The 13,466-nt window shown below is 45.3% G+C and overlaps 1 protein-coding gene across 5 annotated transcripts in view; it reads right to left on the bottom strand.

The window, feature by feature from the left end:
* Nucleotides 1–13,466, bottom strand: part of rock2a (rho-associated, coiled-coil containing protein kinase 2a) — a 318,731-nt gene that overhangs the window by 74,010 nt on the left and 231,255 nt on the right. For all 5 annotated transcript variants that reach the window (XM_038800251.1, XM_038800250.1, XM_038800253.1 and 2 more), the window contains exons 16-19: nt 12,390–12,496; nt 11,979–12,138; nt 5,632–5,792; nt 2,039–2,223 (exon numbers count right to left, since the gene is read on the bottom strand). In XM_038800251.1, the coding sequence (XP_038656179.1) occupies nt 2,039–2,223; nt 5,632–5,792; nt 11,979–12,138; nt 12,390–12,496 (613 nt within the window). The remainder of the gene's footprint in view (nt 1–2,038; nt 2,224–5,631; nt 5,793–11,978; nt 12,139–12,389; nt 12,497–13,466) is intronic.

Raw genomic sequence — 13,466 nt, 5'->3', positions numbered from 1 at the left:
AGCATACCTCTCAGGTAAGTCACTGGAAGAAGAGATCTCAATTAAAGTTGAAAATATGATTCAATTTGATTATACTAATGATGAACCAATGAATAATCTAAATGTATCATACAGTTAAAATGGATCTCCCGCAACAGACAAACAATTAAAGGATAACTAAGCCCCTGGCTATACACCCTATACACACACGATTGTGTGGCAAGATTTTGCTCCAACTCCATCTACAAGTTTGCTGATGTCACAACCATAGTGGGTCGGATCTGAAACAATAATGAGTCAGAGTACAGGAGGAAGATAGAGAACCTAGTGGAGCGGTGTAACAACAACAATCTCTTCCCCCAACGTCAGTAAAACTAAGGAGCTGGTCGTTGACTTCAGGAAGCAAAGTATCGTACACACCCATTGTCTGCATTCATGGCGCCGAGGTGGAGATGGTGACAGCTTCAAATTCCTAGGTGTTCACATAACCAACAATCTGTCCTAATTCACCCAGATTGACGCTACGACCAAGAAAGCACAACAGTGCCTATACTTCCGAAGGAAACTAAGGAAATTCGGCATGTCCACATGGACTCTTACAATATTTACAGATGCACCATAGAAAACTCCCTTTCTGGCGGCATCACAGCTTGATATGAAACTATTTGGTCCAAGACCGTAAGAAACTACATAGAGTCATGAACACAGCCCAGTACATCACGCGAATCCACCTCCCATCCATTGACCCTGTCTAAATCTCCCGCTGCCATGGGAAAGCGAGCAGCATAATCAAAGAACCCTCCCACCCGAGTTATTCTTTCTTCAAACTTCTTCCATCGGGCAGGATACAAATGTCTGAGAATATGCACTACAGATTCAAAAACAGCTTCTTCCCTGCTGCTACCAGACTCCTGCATGACCCTCTTATGGGCTGAGCTTATCTTTCCACGCATCTTCGCTACTGAAGAGCACTACACTTCGTATTCTTCACCCAATGTCTGTGGTGTCTATTCATTTACATTGTGTATCTATCGTATGTCCTATATTTTTCATCTATGAAACGATCTGTCTGAACTGTACACAGAACAATACTTTACCCTGCACCTCGATACATGTGACAATAAATCAAAATCATAAATTGGTTCACTGATGCAAACTAGCAAGAAACTGAAACAAAATTAGCGTAACACAGATGCCAGAAATAGATTCATATAATCAGAGGAGATAATGAAAGTAAATCCAACAATGCCACTTCACTGATAATTTATTTTGATAGCATTCAAATGGGATATCAAAAATTATATGTAAGATACTAAAAAATTTTACTGGGAAAATAAACTTTTGGAAATAAGAGAGTTGCTTCATCGGTTCCAAACTTTTCAAAATGAACCCCAAAGGATAACACCTCATTCCTTACTGTGATTTAAACAAATACTTGACTGGGCTGAAGGAATCTATTTTTAAGGAAAACACACCTGATAAAGTTCCTGTGAAGCATTTTGATTTAAGAGTAAACTAATTTAATTGTATATGGCCATACATAGAATCACAGAATTTACAGTGCATCCTACTCTACCATTGCTGGAATAAAGTAGTTGCACAGCTTATTGACAATTTTCGTGAAAATTGTGACTTTCCAAAAAAAAGTGACTGTTCCAAAAAAAGAGCTGAAAGTAGCGGGTCTATATCACATTTGTATTGCCACTTAGATGAGCTACGAAAACAACATTCTAGCCCATCTGCAAAAGAGCCCTCATTCTTCCAGCAGTAAGGTCAAAAGTGGCAGATTCAATTCCTGCACTCATCACCAATCCAGAGGTTCAAGGGCAGACTGGCAATGTCTAATATTATCAGGTGACAGGATACAACTGAAAATACTTTTGTTGCACTTTGTTGATTTGCTTCTTATGTAGTTGAAGCATTTGACAAACTCTGTTGCATAACTCAAACCTAATAAATTAAGGAGCTTTATAGTCGTTACAGTGCTGGCTTTCCTATCACAAATCTTTGCTATTTACATCAAACATGTAGCAAGAAAAAAAATGAAGGAACAGCATACTTTCGCAGCTCTCCTATCTGCTTTTCCAGGCTCAGTTTAGTCTCCACCAAGTGATTTATCTCTTGTTTCAGCTGTTTCTCTGACATTTTCAATGAATTGACTTGTTGTGTCTGCATCTTCAAGTCATTATGAGTTAAACTACGTTTCTGCGTCTCCTGTTCTATCTTCAACGATAAATTTTTAACCTGCAAAAGAAAATGGTGTCATACATTTTATATTGCAATTGTACAATCTAGATTTGAATACAAAGCAATCATTTATGATTTCCACTCCTTTCAAACCATGCTGTGGATGAATTTGTTGTTGTTCAGCAGAATTGCATCAGTTACCCATATCGCAGAATTAAAAGGCAGTGTTGTACCTAGTAGTAAGGACAAGTAATCCAAAGGCCCAGGCAAAGGGTCTGGTGACGGGTTCAGATCCCACTATGGCAGCTGGTGGAAATTTAATTTAATTTAATTTAATTTAATTTAATTTAATTTAATAAAAATGGAAAGGAAAAACTAGTCCATGATCCTGAAACTTACTCATAAAAAAACACTTGATTTACTAACGTGCTTTATCTGCCAACCTTATTTGGTCTAGCCTACATGTAATTTCAGATACACTACAATGTGGTCGACTCTTAACTGAAATAGCAGAGTCAGCCACTCAGTTGTCATAAACCGCAACAGAAAAGACAAAAAGAAATAAAACCAGACAGACCAGCACACATCGACCTAGGTACAGAATGACAATGGCACACACTGCCTCGTCAACACTGCAAAATTCTCTTCACTCACATCTAAAGGTTTGTGCCAAAATTCAGAAAGCTGTCACGCAGACATAGTCACACACACACAATCAAAACTGAAGGCTAATGTCCCAGGCACCTTCACACCATCCCTGGGTATTTCCTGTACACCAGCAGGACAAACCCAAAAGAGACAGTAGCATAACTGGCATACAGTTAGGAGGGAGTTAACGGTCATCCTCAACATTGGCTCAAGGCATGATGTAAAAAATGGCCAAGTTATTTCCTTATTAACACCCTATTGTCCATACTCATCTGTTGAACCAGCACTCCCCCCATGTTAAACACCACTTGGAAGAAGCATCCAGGTGAACAAGGACACAGAATGCACTCTGGGTAGGGACTTGAATGTGCATCACCAAGAGTGCCTCGGCAGCACCACTACTGTCTGAGCTGAGTTCTAAAGGGAATGTAGCTGCAAACTTAGTCTGCAGCAGCTGGTGAGAGAATCAAAAATCACATTGTTCTTATGGCGCAGGAAGAGGCTATTTGGCCCATCTTGTCTACACCCGGCTCTCCAAACGAGTACCATTCCCCTGCCTTTTCCCCGTACCTCTGCACATCGTTACTATTCAAGTAATTGTCTAATGTCCTCTTGAATGCCTCGGTTGAACTTGCCCCACCACACTTCCAGGCAGTGCGTTCCAGACCCCAACCACTTGTTGTGTGAGAAAGCTTTTTTGTACATCACATTTCCGTCTGCTGCAAATCATTTTCAGTCTGTACGTAGCTTTTACAAGCAGGAACAATTTTTCTCCATCTACTCTCTCCAGCCCCCTCACTGTTTTGAAAACCTCTATCAAATCTCCTCTCCGCCTTCTTCTCTCAAGGAGCACAGCCCCAACTTCTCAAATCTATCCTCATTACTGAAGTTTCTCATTCAGGTCAAACAGGTCAAAGCTCTGCTTCCTGTCATGAATGGTGGTGGACTTTTAAATTTTTTTTTTTTTTTTTTAAAGAGTACCCAATTCTTTACTTTCCAATTAAGGGGAAATTTAGTATTGCCAATTCACCTACCCTGCACATCTTTTTGGGTTATGGGGGTGAGATCCACGCAGACACAGACAGCGACCTTGGGCCGGGATCAAACCTGGATCCTCAGTGTTGTGAGGCAGCAGTGCTAACCATTGCACCACTGTGCCACCCTCATGGCGGACAATTAAACAACGAAAAGATCACAGATACCAATCTCCAGCTGATTCGTGGCATCAAAAAACAACTGAAAGCAATGGATAAGGCAAATTCAATGGGTCCTGACAACATTTGTACTGAATACTTGTGCTCCAGAACTAGCAATACTCCAAACGAAGATGTTCTAGTACAACAACAGCACTGGCATTCATCCAACAAACATGAAAATTGCCCAGATATATCCTGCCCAAAAAAGCTGGATGAAACAAATCTGGACAATTATTTCCCCACCAGTCTACTGTCAATCTTCAGTGAAGTGACGGAAGGGGTTGTCAACAGTGTTATTGAGCACTACATAGGCAACTGTTCACCAACGCTCAGTTTAAGCTCCACCAGGGCCATTTGGTTCTGAATCTCATTACAGCCTTGATCCAAACTTGGATAAAAGGGCTGAATTCTTGAGGAGAGATTGACTGCACTTGACATCAAGCAATGCTGACTTCAAGGAGCCCTAGCAAATCTGATCTTTGGTAATCAAGGGCAAAGTTGTCCACGCGTTGAGTCACAGCTAGCATAAAATGAATACAGCTGTAGTTGGAGGCAAATCATCTCAGTCCCAGGACATCACTGCAGGAGTTCCTAAGGGTAGGGCCTATCTTCAGCTTCTTCATCAATTACCCTCCCTCCAGCATAAAGTAAGAAGTGGAAAAATTTGCAGAGTGCTCAGTACCAATCGTGATTCTTCAGATACTATGCAGGGCAACATTCAGTTTCGGGCTGACAAGCGGCAGGTAACATTTATGCTACACAAGTGCCAGGCAATGGCCATCGTCAACAAGAGAATCTAACCATCATCACCCTTGACATTCATTGGAGTTGCCATCGCTGAATTTCCTACCATCAACACAGGATGATTTACATGTCATGGGGGCTTACCCATGACCAAATACTATGGTTACAGGGGCAAGTCAGAGGCTGGGAATTTTGTGGCAAGTAAATCACTGCCTGACCACTTCCCCCACCCCCTGCAAAGCAAAAGTCAGGAATGTGATGGAATAGCTTCACTCGCCTGAATGAATGCAGCTACAATACTCAAGAGGCTCGATCCAAGCAGACCCAAGACAAAGCAACCTGCTTGATCAGCACCCCATCCACCACCTCAAACATTCATTTCCTCCACCATCTACACAGAGTAGCAGCACATGCACCATATATACGATGCACTGCAGCAACTGACCAGGTTCATTTTAACAGCACCGTCTACCACCTAATGGAGAAAAGCAGATGATGTATGGGGACATAACCTCCTGGAAGTTCACCTCCAAGCCACACACCACCCTGACTTGGAACTATCTCACTGTTCCTTCACTGACGATGAGTCAAAAGCTTGGAACACCTTTCCTAACAGCACCATGAATGTACCGACACCATGTGCACTGCGGTGGTTCAAGAAGGCATTCACCATCACCCTCTCAAGGGCAATTAGGGTTGACCAACAAATTCTGGCCTTGCCAGCAATGCTCATATCTCGGTAAAGAATTAAAGAACAGAAATATTCTCAAAATATTGATGCAAACTTGATATTTGAAAGAGTCGATTCATGAGATTCCAGATTTAGCCAAACAAATGAAATCATTTCCATTATTAAGCACCTTTTAGTAACACTCACCTCCTCAGTTAATTTCTCCTTTTGCCGGAGTAATTCTTCTATTTTTTGCTGTGCTTGTTTTATATCACAATCCAACATTGAACGTTGCTTTTCAGCTTCTAGTAGACGGTTTTCAACTTTTTGCTTTGAACTTCTCTCTTCCTGTAGCTTCTTCTCCATTTCTGTCAGAAAAGCAGTTTCAAAGCAAGTCATTACAACAAGCTAAAGGTAAGTTATTCCCAGCTCTGACACAGTCCAAAGATGTGCGGGTTAGGTGGATTGACCATGCTAAATTGCCCGTAGTGTCCTAAAAAGTAAGGTTAAGGGGTGGGGGGTTGTTGGGTTACGGGTATAGGGTGGATACGTGGGTTTGAGTAGGGTGATCATGGCTCGGCACAACATCGAGGGCCGAAGGGCCTGTTCTTTGCTGTACTGTTCTATGTTCTATGTAACACCTCTTCAAGGAGTGAGAGAGAAAGCAGGAAACAACATGTTTCCTGTTTAACATTGGTCACTGGGAAAATTTTAGAATCCATTATTAATGAAGTAGTAGACTTCCAGTGACGGGGTAGACACACAGGCTCTCCTCCCAACCAGAACCAAAAAAAGACACTTTTAGATTAATTTTGTCCAAAAAACCAATAACAAAACTCCAACGGAGGAAAAAGAGCAACGGGGGAGAAAATGAATGCCAGTGAATGGGAACTCAAGAGGGCGGAAGTGGTGGAAAGGGCCATGAACAACGAGCAGATGAACCGGCGCCGCGAGGAGGTCCCGGCCACCCAAGAGGGGGAGACCGTTGACCCGAGCATCAGCCTCCTCCTCCCCACCAGTATACGGATGAAGGACCTTCCTAAAAGAGCTGGTAGCCATGAAGGAGGCAATCAGAATCGAGATCCAGATGGCTGTGATGGTGGTGGTGACGGAAGCGATGTTCTCCTGACAACGGACGATCAATGGACTGGGGTAGAAAGTGGAGGCACAGGAGAGGACGATTCAAGACCTTGAGACAGCCTCGACAGACCAGAGTGACAGGATTATCGCTCTGGAAGCAGAGGTGTAAAGGTTAGTGGCAGTCCAGGGAAGCTTGAAGAGAAAGGTCGAAGACCAGAAAAATAGGTCCAGGTGGCAGAGCGTGCGGATCGTGGGCCTGCCGGAAGCCATCGAGGGCAGAGACCTGACAGACTATATCACCCAAATGCTGGGCAACCTAAGTCAGGAGGGACAGCTTCTCCAACCCCACCCCAGAACGCGACAGGGTACATCAGTTGCTTAGACCAAAGCCCAAGGCGGGGGAGCAGCTAAGAGCGATCATAATGAAGCTGCACTGATTCCAGGACCGTGAGAGGATCCTGCGGTGAGCTCGACAGATGAAAGCGCCAAAATTAATCAAGCAAAGTCAACTTTTTATAAAAGTGGGGTGCAATTCGGCATGTCATTCCCAGCCAGACTCTGGGTCACGCACCAGAGCAAGAAATACTATTTCAACACCTCGGCAGAGGCAAACGACTTTGTATGGGTCAACGGTCTGGATAAAGAATAAGCAAGGCAGAGATGAAGGCAGGGATGAAGGCAGGTCGGAGGAAGATCGCTGAAAGAAACAGAACCGAAGACTCATAGACAATATTATTGCACGGGACTGTACTGCCTTGTTTTGATCAGAAAGACCGGTCACAGGAAAGAACTAGGACAGGAATCGCAGCTGAGGAGGCAGGCACTAGTCGGAGGGCATAGGCAAAGAGCTGGACCAGTCTTGGGAGGGGAGCCACTGTACTAGCAGGGAGGGCTAGCACGGGAAGACAGGCAATAAGGAGGGCCATTGCGCGCTTCTCAGCAGAGAGGGAGCACTTGGCAAGTGTGGAGGGAGGTGGGGGGGGGGGGGGGGGGAGAGTAGATGAGACACAGGGGCAGGGAGGGGGAACATGGGGGGGGGGAAGCGATACAGGGAGGGGGGACTGGGCGGGAAGAAATAATATGTAGGAGACAGGATGGGAGAAAGAGTTGGCACTCGGAATGGCTTTGGCGGACAGGGAGCAGGGAAACAAGATGGCGCCGCAAGCAGCCACTTTGGAGGTTCCCTAAACAAAGGGAGACCCCGGAGTGCAGCGGCGTAGCCACGTGGCATACGCACAGTTGGCAGCCATGTTGGGTGCCCCCTGGACAAAGAGAAACCCCGGAGCGCAGGGGCTCATGGCGAGAACAGTGAGAGCGGGCATTTTGGATGGCCACCTAGCAGAGGGAAACCCCGGAGTGCAGGGGCGCTTCCACCAAATAAGTATGGTTGATCCCGAAAGAACGGGGGCACAGAAACCCCCATCAGAGTCATCACCTGGAATGTTATGGGATTAATCGACCCGGTGAAAGATCCCGCGTCTTTACCCACTAAAGAAGCCTGAAGGCTGACACAATCGTCCTGCAGGAGACACATTTGAGGGAGAAGGACCGACTGCGGGTAAGAAAGGGCTGGGTAGGCCAGACGTACCATTCATGCTACGGGATGAGGGCTAGGGGAGTAGCCATATTGATGCAAGAGGATGACGTTTACAGAGTCAAGGATGGTTACGGTCCAAGGGGGAACAGTGCGCCATGGTCAGCGGTGTCCTAGACCGGCACCGGTGGTTCTCGTAAATGTGTACACGCCCAACTGGGACGACACAGACTTCATAAAGACTATGACGGAAATCCCTGACATTGACACACACCAACTGATCATCAGGGGCGACTTTAACGATGTACAGGACCCGCTGACAGACCGATCAAACCCCGGAACAGAGAAAAAGATAAGCATGGCTAGGGAACATTATTTGGAGCAGTTGGGGTTGGTGGACCCATGGCGGTTCCTGCAGCCTGGTGAGAGTGAATTCTCATTCTTCTCACTGGTCCACAAAGAATATACCCAGATCGACTTCTTTGCAGTTGGAAAATCAGTGCTTCCAGAAATAGTAAGAGCGGAATATTCTGCGATAGTCATCTCCGACCACGCTCCACATGACATGGATGTGAGGTTGGAGACGGGCCGTGCACAATGCCCCACATGGGAGCTGGACACGGACCTCTTAGCCGATAAGGCCTTCTGCCAAAAAGCATCACAGGCCATCGGCGAGTACATTACCAATAACCAGAATGAGGAAGTCTCACATTCCACTTTCTGGGTGGCACTGAAGGCTAACATCAGGGGAGAACTAATAGCCTACAAGACTCGCAGAGACAGAGAAGCGAGGGTGGCAAGGCAACAAATGATCGACTCCAACTTGGAGATCGCAAGAAAGTACTCTGAGACCCCGATCATAGAGTATCCTGGCAGAGAGGAAAAAGCTAAAAATGGACTTTAAGGTGCTATCGACCAGCAAAGCAGTACATCAACTCTGCCAGACACGGGGAATTTTTACAAGCATAGAGAAAAGGCTGGCCGCCTACTGGCTCACCAGCTGAGAAAGCAGGTAGCCACGAGGGGGATGGTGGAGGTACAAAATAGCAGAGGCAGACTGGTAACTGAGCGAAAAGAGGACAACTGGGCATTTGAAACTTTTTACCGAGGGCTATATACCTCTGAGCCCCCCCCCACCCCAAAACCCGGACCCCGGGGGGGAAATGAAACAGTCCCTTGATGGACTGGACATGCCAGCTGTGGGGGAGGACGGGCAGGGGAAAGTGGAAGCACCAATAGATCTGGGAGCAATCATGAAGAGCCTCAGCTCCATGCAGGAGGGAAGGCGCCTGGACCCGATGGGTTCCCGACGGACTTATAAAAAATTTGCGCCGGCCCTGCCCTCACACCTAAGGGATATGTTCGCAGACTTGCTAGCGAAGGGAACCCTGCCTCTTACACTAACAGAGGCCACAATATCGCTGATACACAAAAAAGACAAAGACCCAACAGAATGCAGATCGCACAGACCCGTTTCGCTGCTTAATGTAGACGCGAAGGTATTCGCGAAAGTCATGGCCAAGAGACTGGAAAGCTGCATGCCAGAGGTGGTCGCAGAGGACCAGACAGGCTTTGTCAAGGGTAGGCAATTTACTGCGAACATCAGGCGGCTGATGAATGTAATAATGGGCCATTTATAAATTGACATGCTAACTTCTCAGTGTCATAGGGGTTAGTACTGGGACATCAATCATTACAATCTTTATTAATGGACTGGATGATGGGACCAATTGCATTGTAGCCAAATCTGATGATATAAAAATAGATAGGAAAGCAAGTTTTGAGGAGAATACAAAAAAATTGATACAAAAAGGCTAAGTGGTGGGCAATAATTTGGCATTTGGAGTACAATGTCAGAAAATATGAGGTGGTCCTCTTTGGTAGGTAGAATAGAACAGTAAAATATTATTTCAATGAAGAGAGCATGCAGAACTCTACGATGCATAGGGATCTGGGTGCACTCATACACAAATCGCAAAATGTTAGCAGGAACAGCCAGTAATTAAGAAGGCAAATGTGATGTAAAAGTAGGAAAGTCTTGCTACAACTTTACGGGGAATTGGTGAGATGTGTGCAGTTTTGGTCACCTTACATACTTTGGACATACTTGCTTTGGAAGCAGTTTAGAGAAGGCTCACAGGGATGATTCCTGGGATGAAGGGGTGGTCTCAAGTGGAAAGGTAGAGCAGGTTCAGCCTCTATTTAATAAACTTTAGAAAAGTGAGAGATGATCTTACTGCAACATAACATTCTGAGGAGGTTTGAGAGGGTAGATGCTGAGAGGGTATTTCTGCTCATGGGGCAAATCTAGAAAGCGGGGACAGAGGTTAAGTTTCCCACTTAATACTTTGATGAGGAGAAATTTCTTCTTTCTGAGGGCTGTCAGTGTTCTATAGATAGCAAAGGAGGCTGGGGAAATCACTGTGTTTGCCACCCGTAATATTAACTACAAAGGAGGAATCTTTCATGACTGAAAGATGCCAGGAACTAACAGAAGCCACTAAGCATGAATCGATGAGGTGGTGGTCACCAACATGAATGTAGAATACATGATTACAAGGAACTGGCTGCATTGTGCTGAAGTTTCCTTACTCATTAGGCAAGTAGGATAATCCACCTATAATCTTATATTAATGCTATCACTGAGCATGCCTAACAAAATGAGTTAGATCCACCTCACAACTAACTGTCAATGTTTGCAATGAATGTCCATTTTACATTGGGACGTAATTCATGGAAACAAATCTCCCATGTAAAGTCTGCCTTTTCTAGCATCTTAAGTCTGTTTTGGTGAAACAATGTTTTGCTATATAATGAGCTGTAATCACACAGGATGGATTTCATTCATTCTAACCCTCCAAAGAACTACCTTCTGTACATTCACCCCACAAAATTTCAGTACTGTGGTAGAGTAGAAAGGGCAAGACATTGCACGGCCAAATTAGATCATGTTAGCATAAAATGCTTCACAGCTCCAGGGTCCCAGGTTTGGTTCCCGGCTGGGTCACTGTCTGTGCGGAGTCTGCACGTCCTCCCCGTGTGTGCGTGGGTTTCCTCCGGGTGCTCCGGTTTCCTCCCACAGTCCAAAGATGTGCGGGTTAGGTGGATTGGCCATGATAAATTGCCCTTAGTGTCCTAAAAAGTAAGGTTTGGGGGGGGGGGGGGGGGGGGGGGGGGGGGGTTGTTGGGTTACGGGTAGATACGCTGGTTTGAGTAGGGTGATCATTGCTCGGCACAACATTGAGGGCCGAAGGGCCTGTTCTGTGCTGTACTGTTCTATGTAACTGGCATATCTACATATCCTCTTGGCAATCACTATTAGTCAAGTCCTTTTTCAGTTTGTAAAAGGGCTTAATAGAAGTAGTTACATCTGAGAATTAAGCAGCAAATGGGATGAAGATAGTTTGCTTTTGTTCTGCTATTCACTTAATCATTGGCATCATGTCCTCAGCTGAGATCCATCACCATATCATTCATTCTACTGGAAGCTAAAGGGCATTTCTGAAAGATTCTGATTAGGATAGTAGCTTTGCAAATATCTTTTCATTTTCTTTTTCTAACTTTGGCAAAATTTAAAACCCAGGCACATTGAGCAAGACCACATCTCAAGTCTGTTACTTCAATCATTCAAATCATCTAAATCAACAGCTCAAGAATATCTATTCTAGGAGAACTGCATTCTGAGGTAGAGAAGTGTGCCAATTGAGAAACAGCAGGCCCAGGCCTCAGCATACAAATGAATGAGCCTTCATGCCAAAATGAATGCAATTCAATGCTAAAGAGCTAAACTGAAAATAAAAGACACCCATTGATTCTTAAAGAAAATTTAAAGCGCAAACCAGAGCAATCAATATTTGTCTTCTTTCTATCCTTCAAAAAGTTAGGGTCAATTACGTTGTCTCAAGTTGAAAGGACACCCCTCAGCAATTTTACAACAAACCTTTCATGGCTTCCGATTTTGCTTCTTCTATAGACTCATAGATCTTATTTTTGTCCGCTAGCCGTGCCTTGGTAGCTTTGTGCTCTGCTTCTTCCTGTTCAAGTCGTTGCTGTAATACTTTCTGTTTGTACGTCATGTCTATTTCTATATTATTCTTCTCCTGCAAATAAAGGGGTGAAGTTTAAAGCAAAGTCATGAAAAAGGTACAAATACAAATTACTATGTAGTACAATACTTCACAGGTGGTACTTCCCAGGAAATAATTTGGTTTGTTAATTTTATTTAATGAGGAATAAATGCACCTGAGAAAAAGCAGACCATACCCGAGAGGCAACAGTCAGAATACAGGAGTTACCTAATCAATCTTAGCCTCCCTCAGGCCAATTTACTTTAAAAGAAAAACTATCTCACCTTCTCCAAATCTGTTAGTTTATCTTGTAGCTGTCTTTTCTCCATTTCAGTTTTGGCCAATGAACATTTGCTGTTTTGCAGTTCATCTTCAAGTGACAAAATCCGACCTGTAAATAACTTTAGTTTGTAAATGCTCAATAAAATGCTCATACATCGGCAAAATTGAATACCTACCCCATTGGAACAATAATTTCCTGCAATCTAAATTCTCATATAAAAGATTTGTTAATACTCGCTATATCTGCATTGTATCTCAATATTTTAAAGATCTGGCTCTTCCGGTGGCGGCGATGCGGAGCTAAGCCACACGTTCGGCAGCTCCCGCTTTTTTTGGACTTTCGGGCTCTTTTAAGAGCCCGCAACGGCGCTTTTTTAAAAACTTTTCCCTGGGGGAAACACAGCCAGTGTGCCCAGCGAATGGTGGATGGACTGGACTCGCAGTGGAGCGGTCCTAAGGTCGGCTCTACAGCAGAGGAAGGCGAGAGGCAGAAAAGGCAAGATGGCGGCAGGCGGGGAAGCAGCAGCAGCGTGGCAGCAGTGGGCGCGGGAGCAGCAGAAGCTGCTTCAGCGCTCCTTCAAGGAGCTTAAAGCTGAGATCTTGGAGCCGTTTAAGGCCTCGCTGGACAAGCTAGTGGCGACTCAGACGGCCCAGGCCGTGGAGATTTGGGAGCTGCAGCAAAAGGCTTCGGACATGAGGATGAGCTTTTGGGGAAAGTGGAGTCGCACGAGGCGCTGCACAAGAAATGGCTGGCGAGGATGGAGGAGATGGAGAACCGCTCCCGCTGGAAGAATCTGCGGATTTTGGGCCTTTCGGAGGGGCTGGAAGGCTTGGATTTGGGGGCCTATGTGGTCCTAATGTTGAACCCGCTGATGGGTGCGGGGTCGTTTCGTGGTCCCCTGGAGCTGGAGGGCGCCCATCGAGTGCTGCAGCGGAAGCCGAACGAGCCGCCCAGGGCGGTACTGGTCCGTTTTCACCGCTTGGTCAACCGGGAGCGCGTGTTGAGATGGGCGAAGAAGGAGAGGAGCAGCAGGTGGGAGAACACGGACGTTAGGATTTATCAGGACTGGAGCGCGAAG

This window comes from Scyliorhinus canicula, chromosome 6, assembly GCF_902713615.1.
Source record: "Scyliorhinus canicula chromosome 6, sScyCan1.1, whole genome shotgun sequence".
In the NCBI taxonomy this organism is placed as follows: domain Eukaryota; kingdom Metazoa; phylum Chordata; class Chondrichthyes; order Carcharhiniformes; family Scyliorhinidae; genus Scyliorhinus; species Scyliorhinus canicula.
The sequence above is the reverse complement of the archived record's forward strand: the minus strand, read 5'-3'. Positions and strand labels throughout refer to the sequence as shown.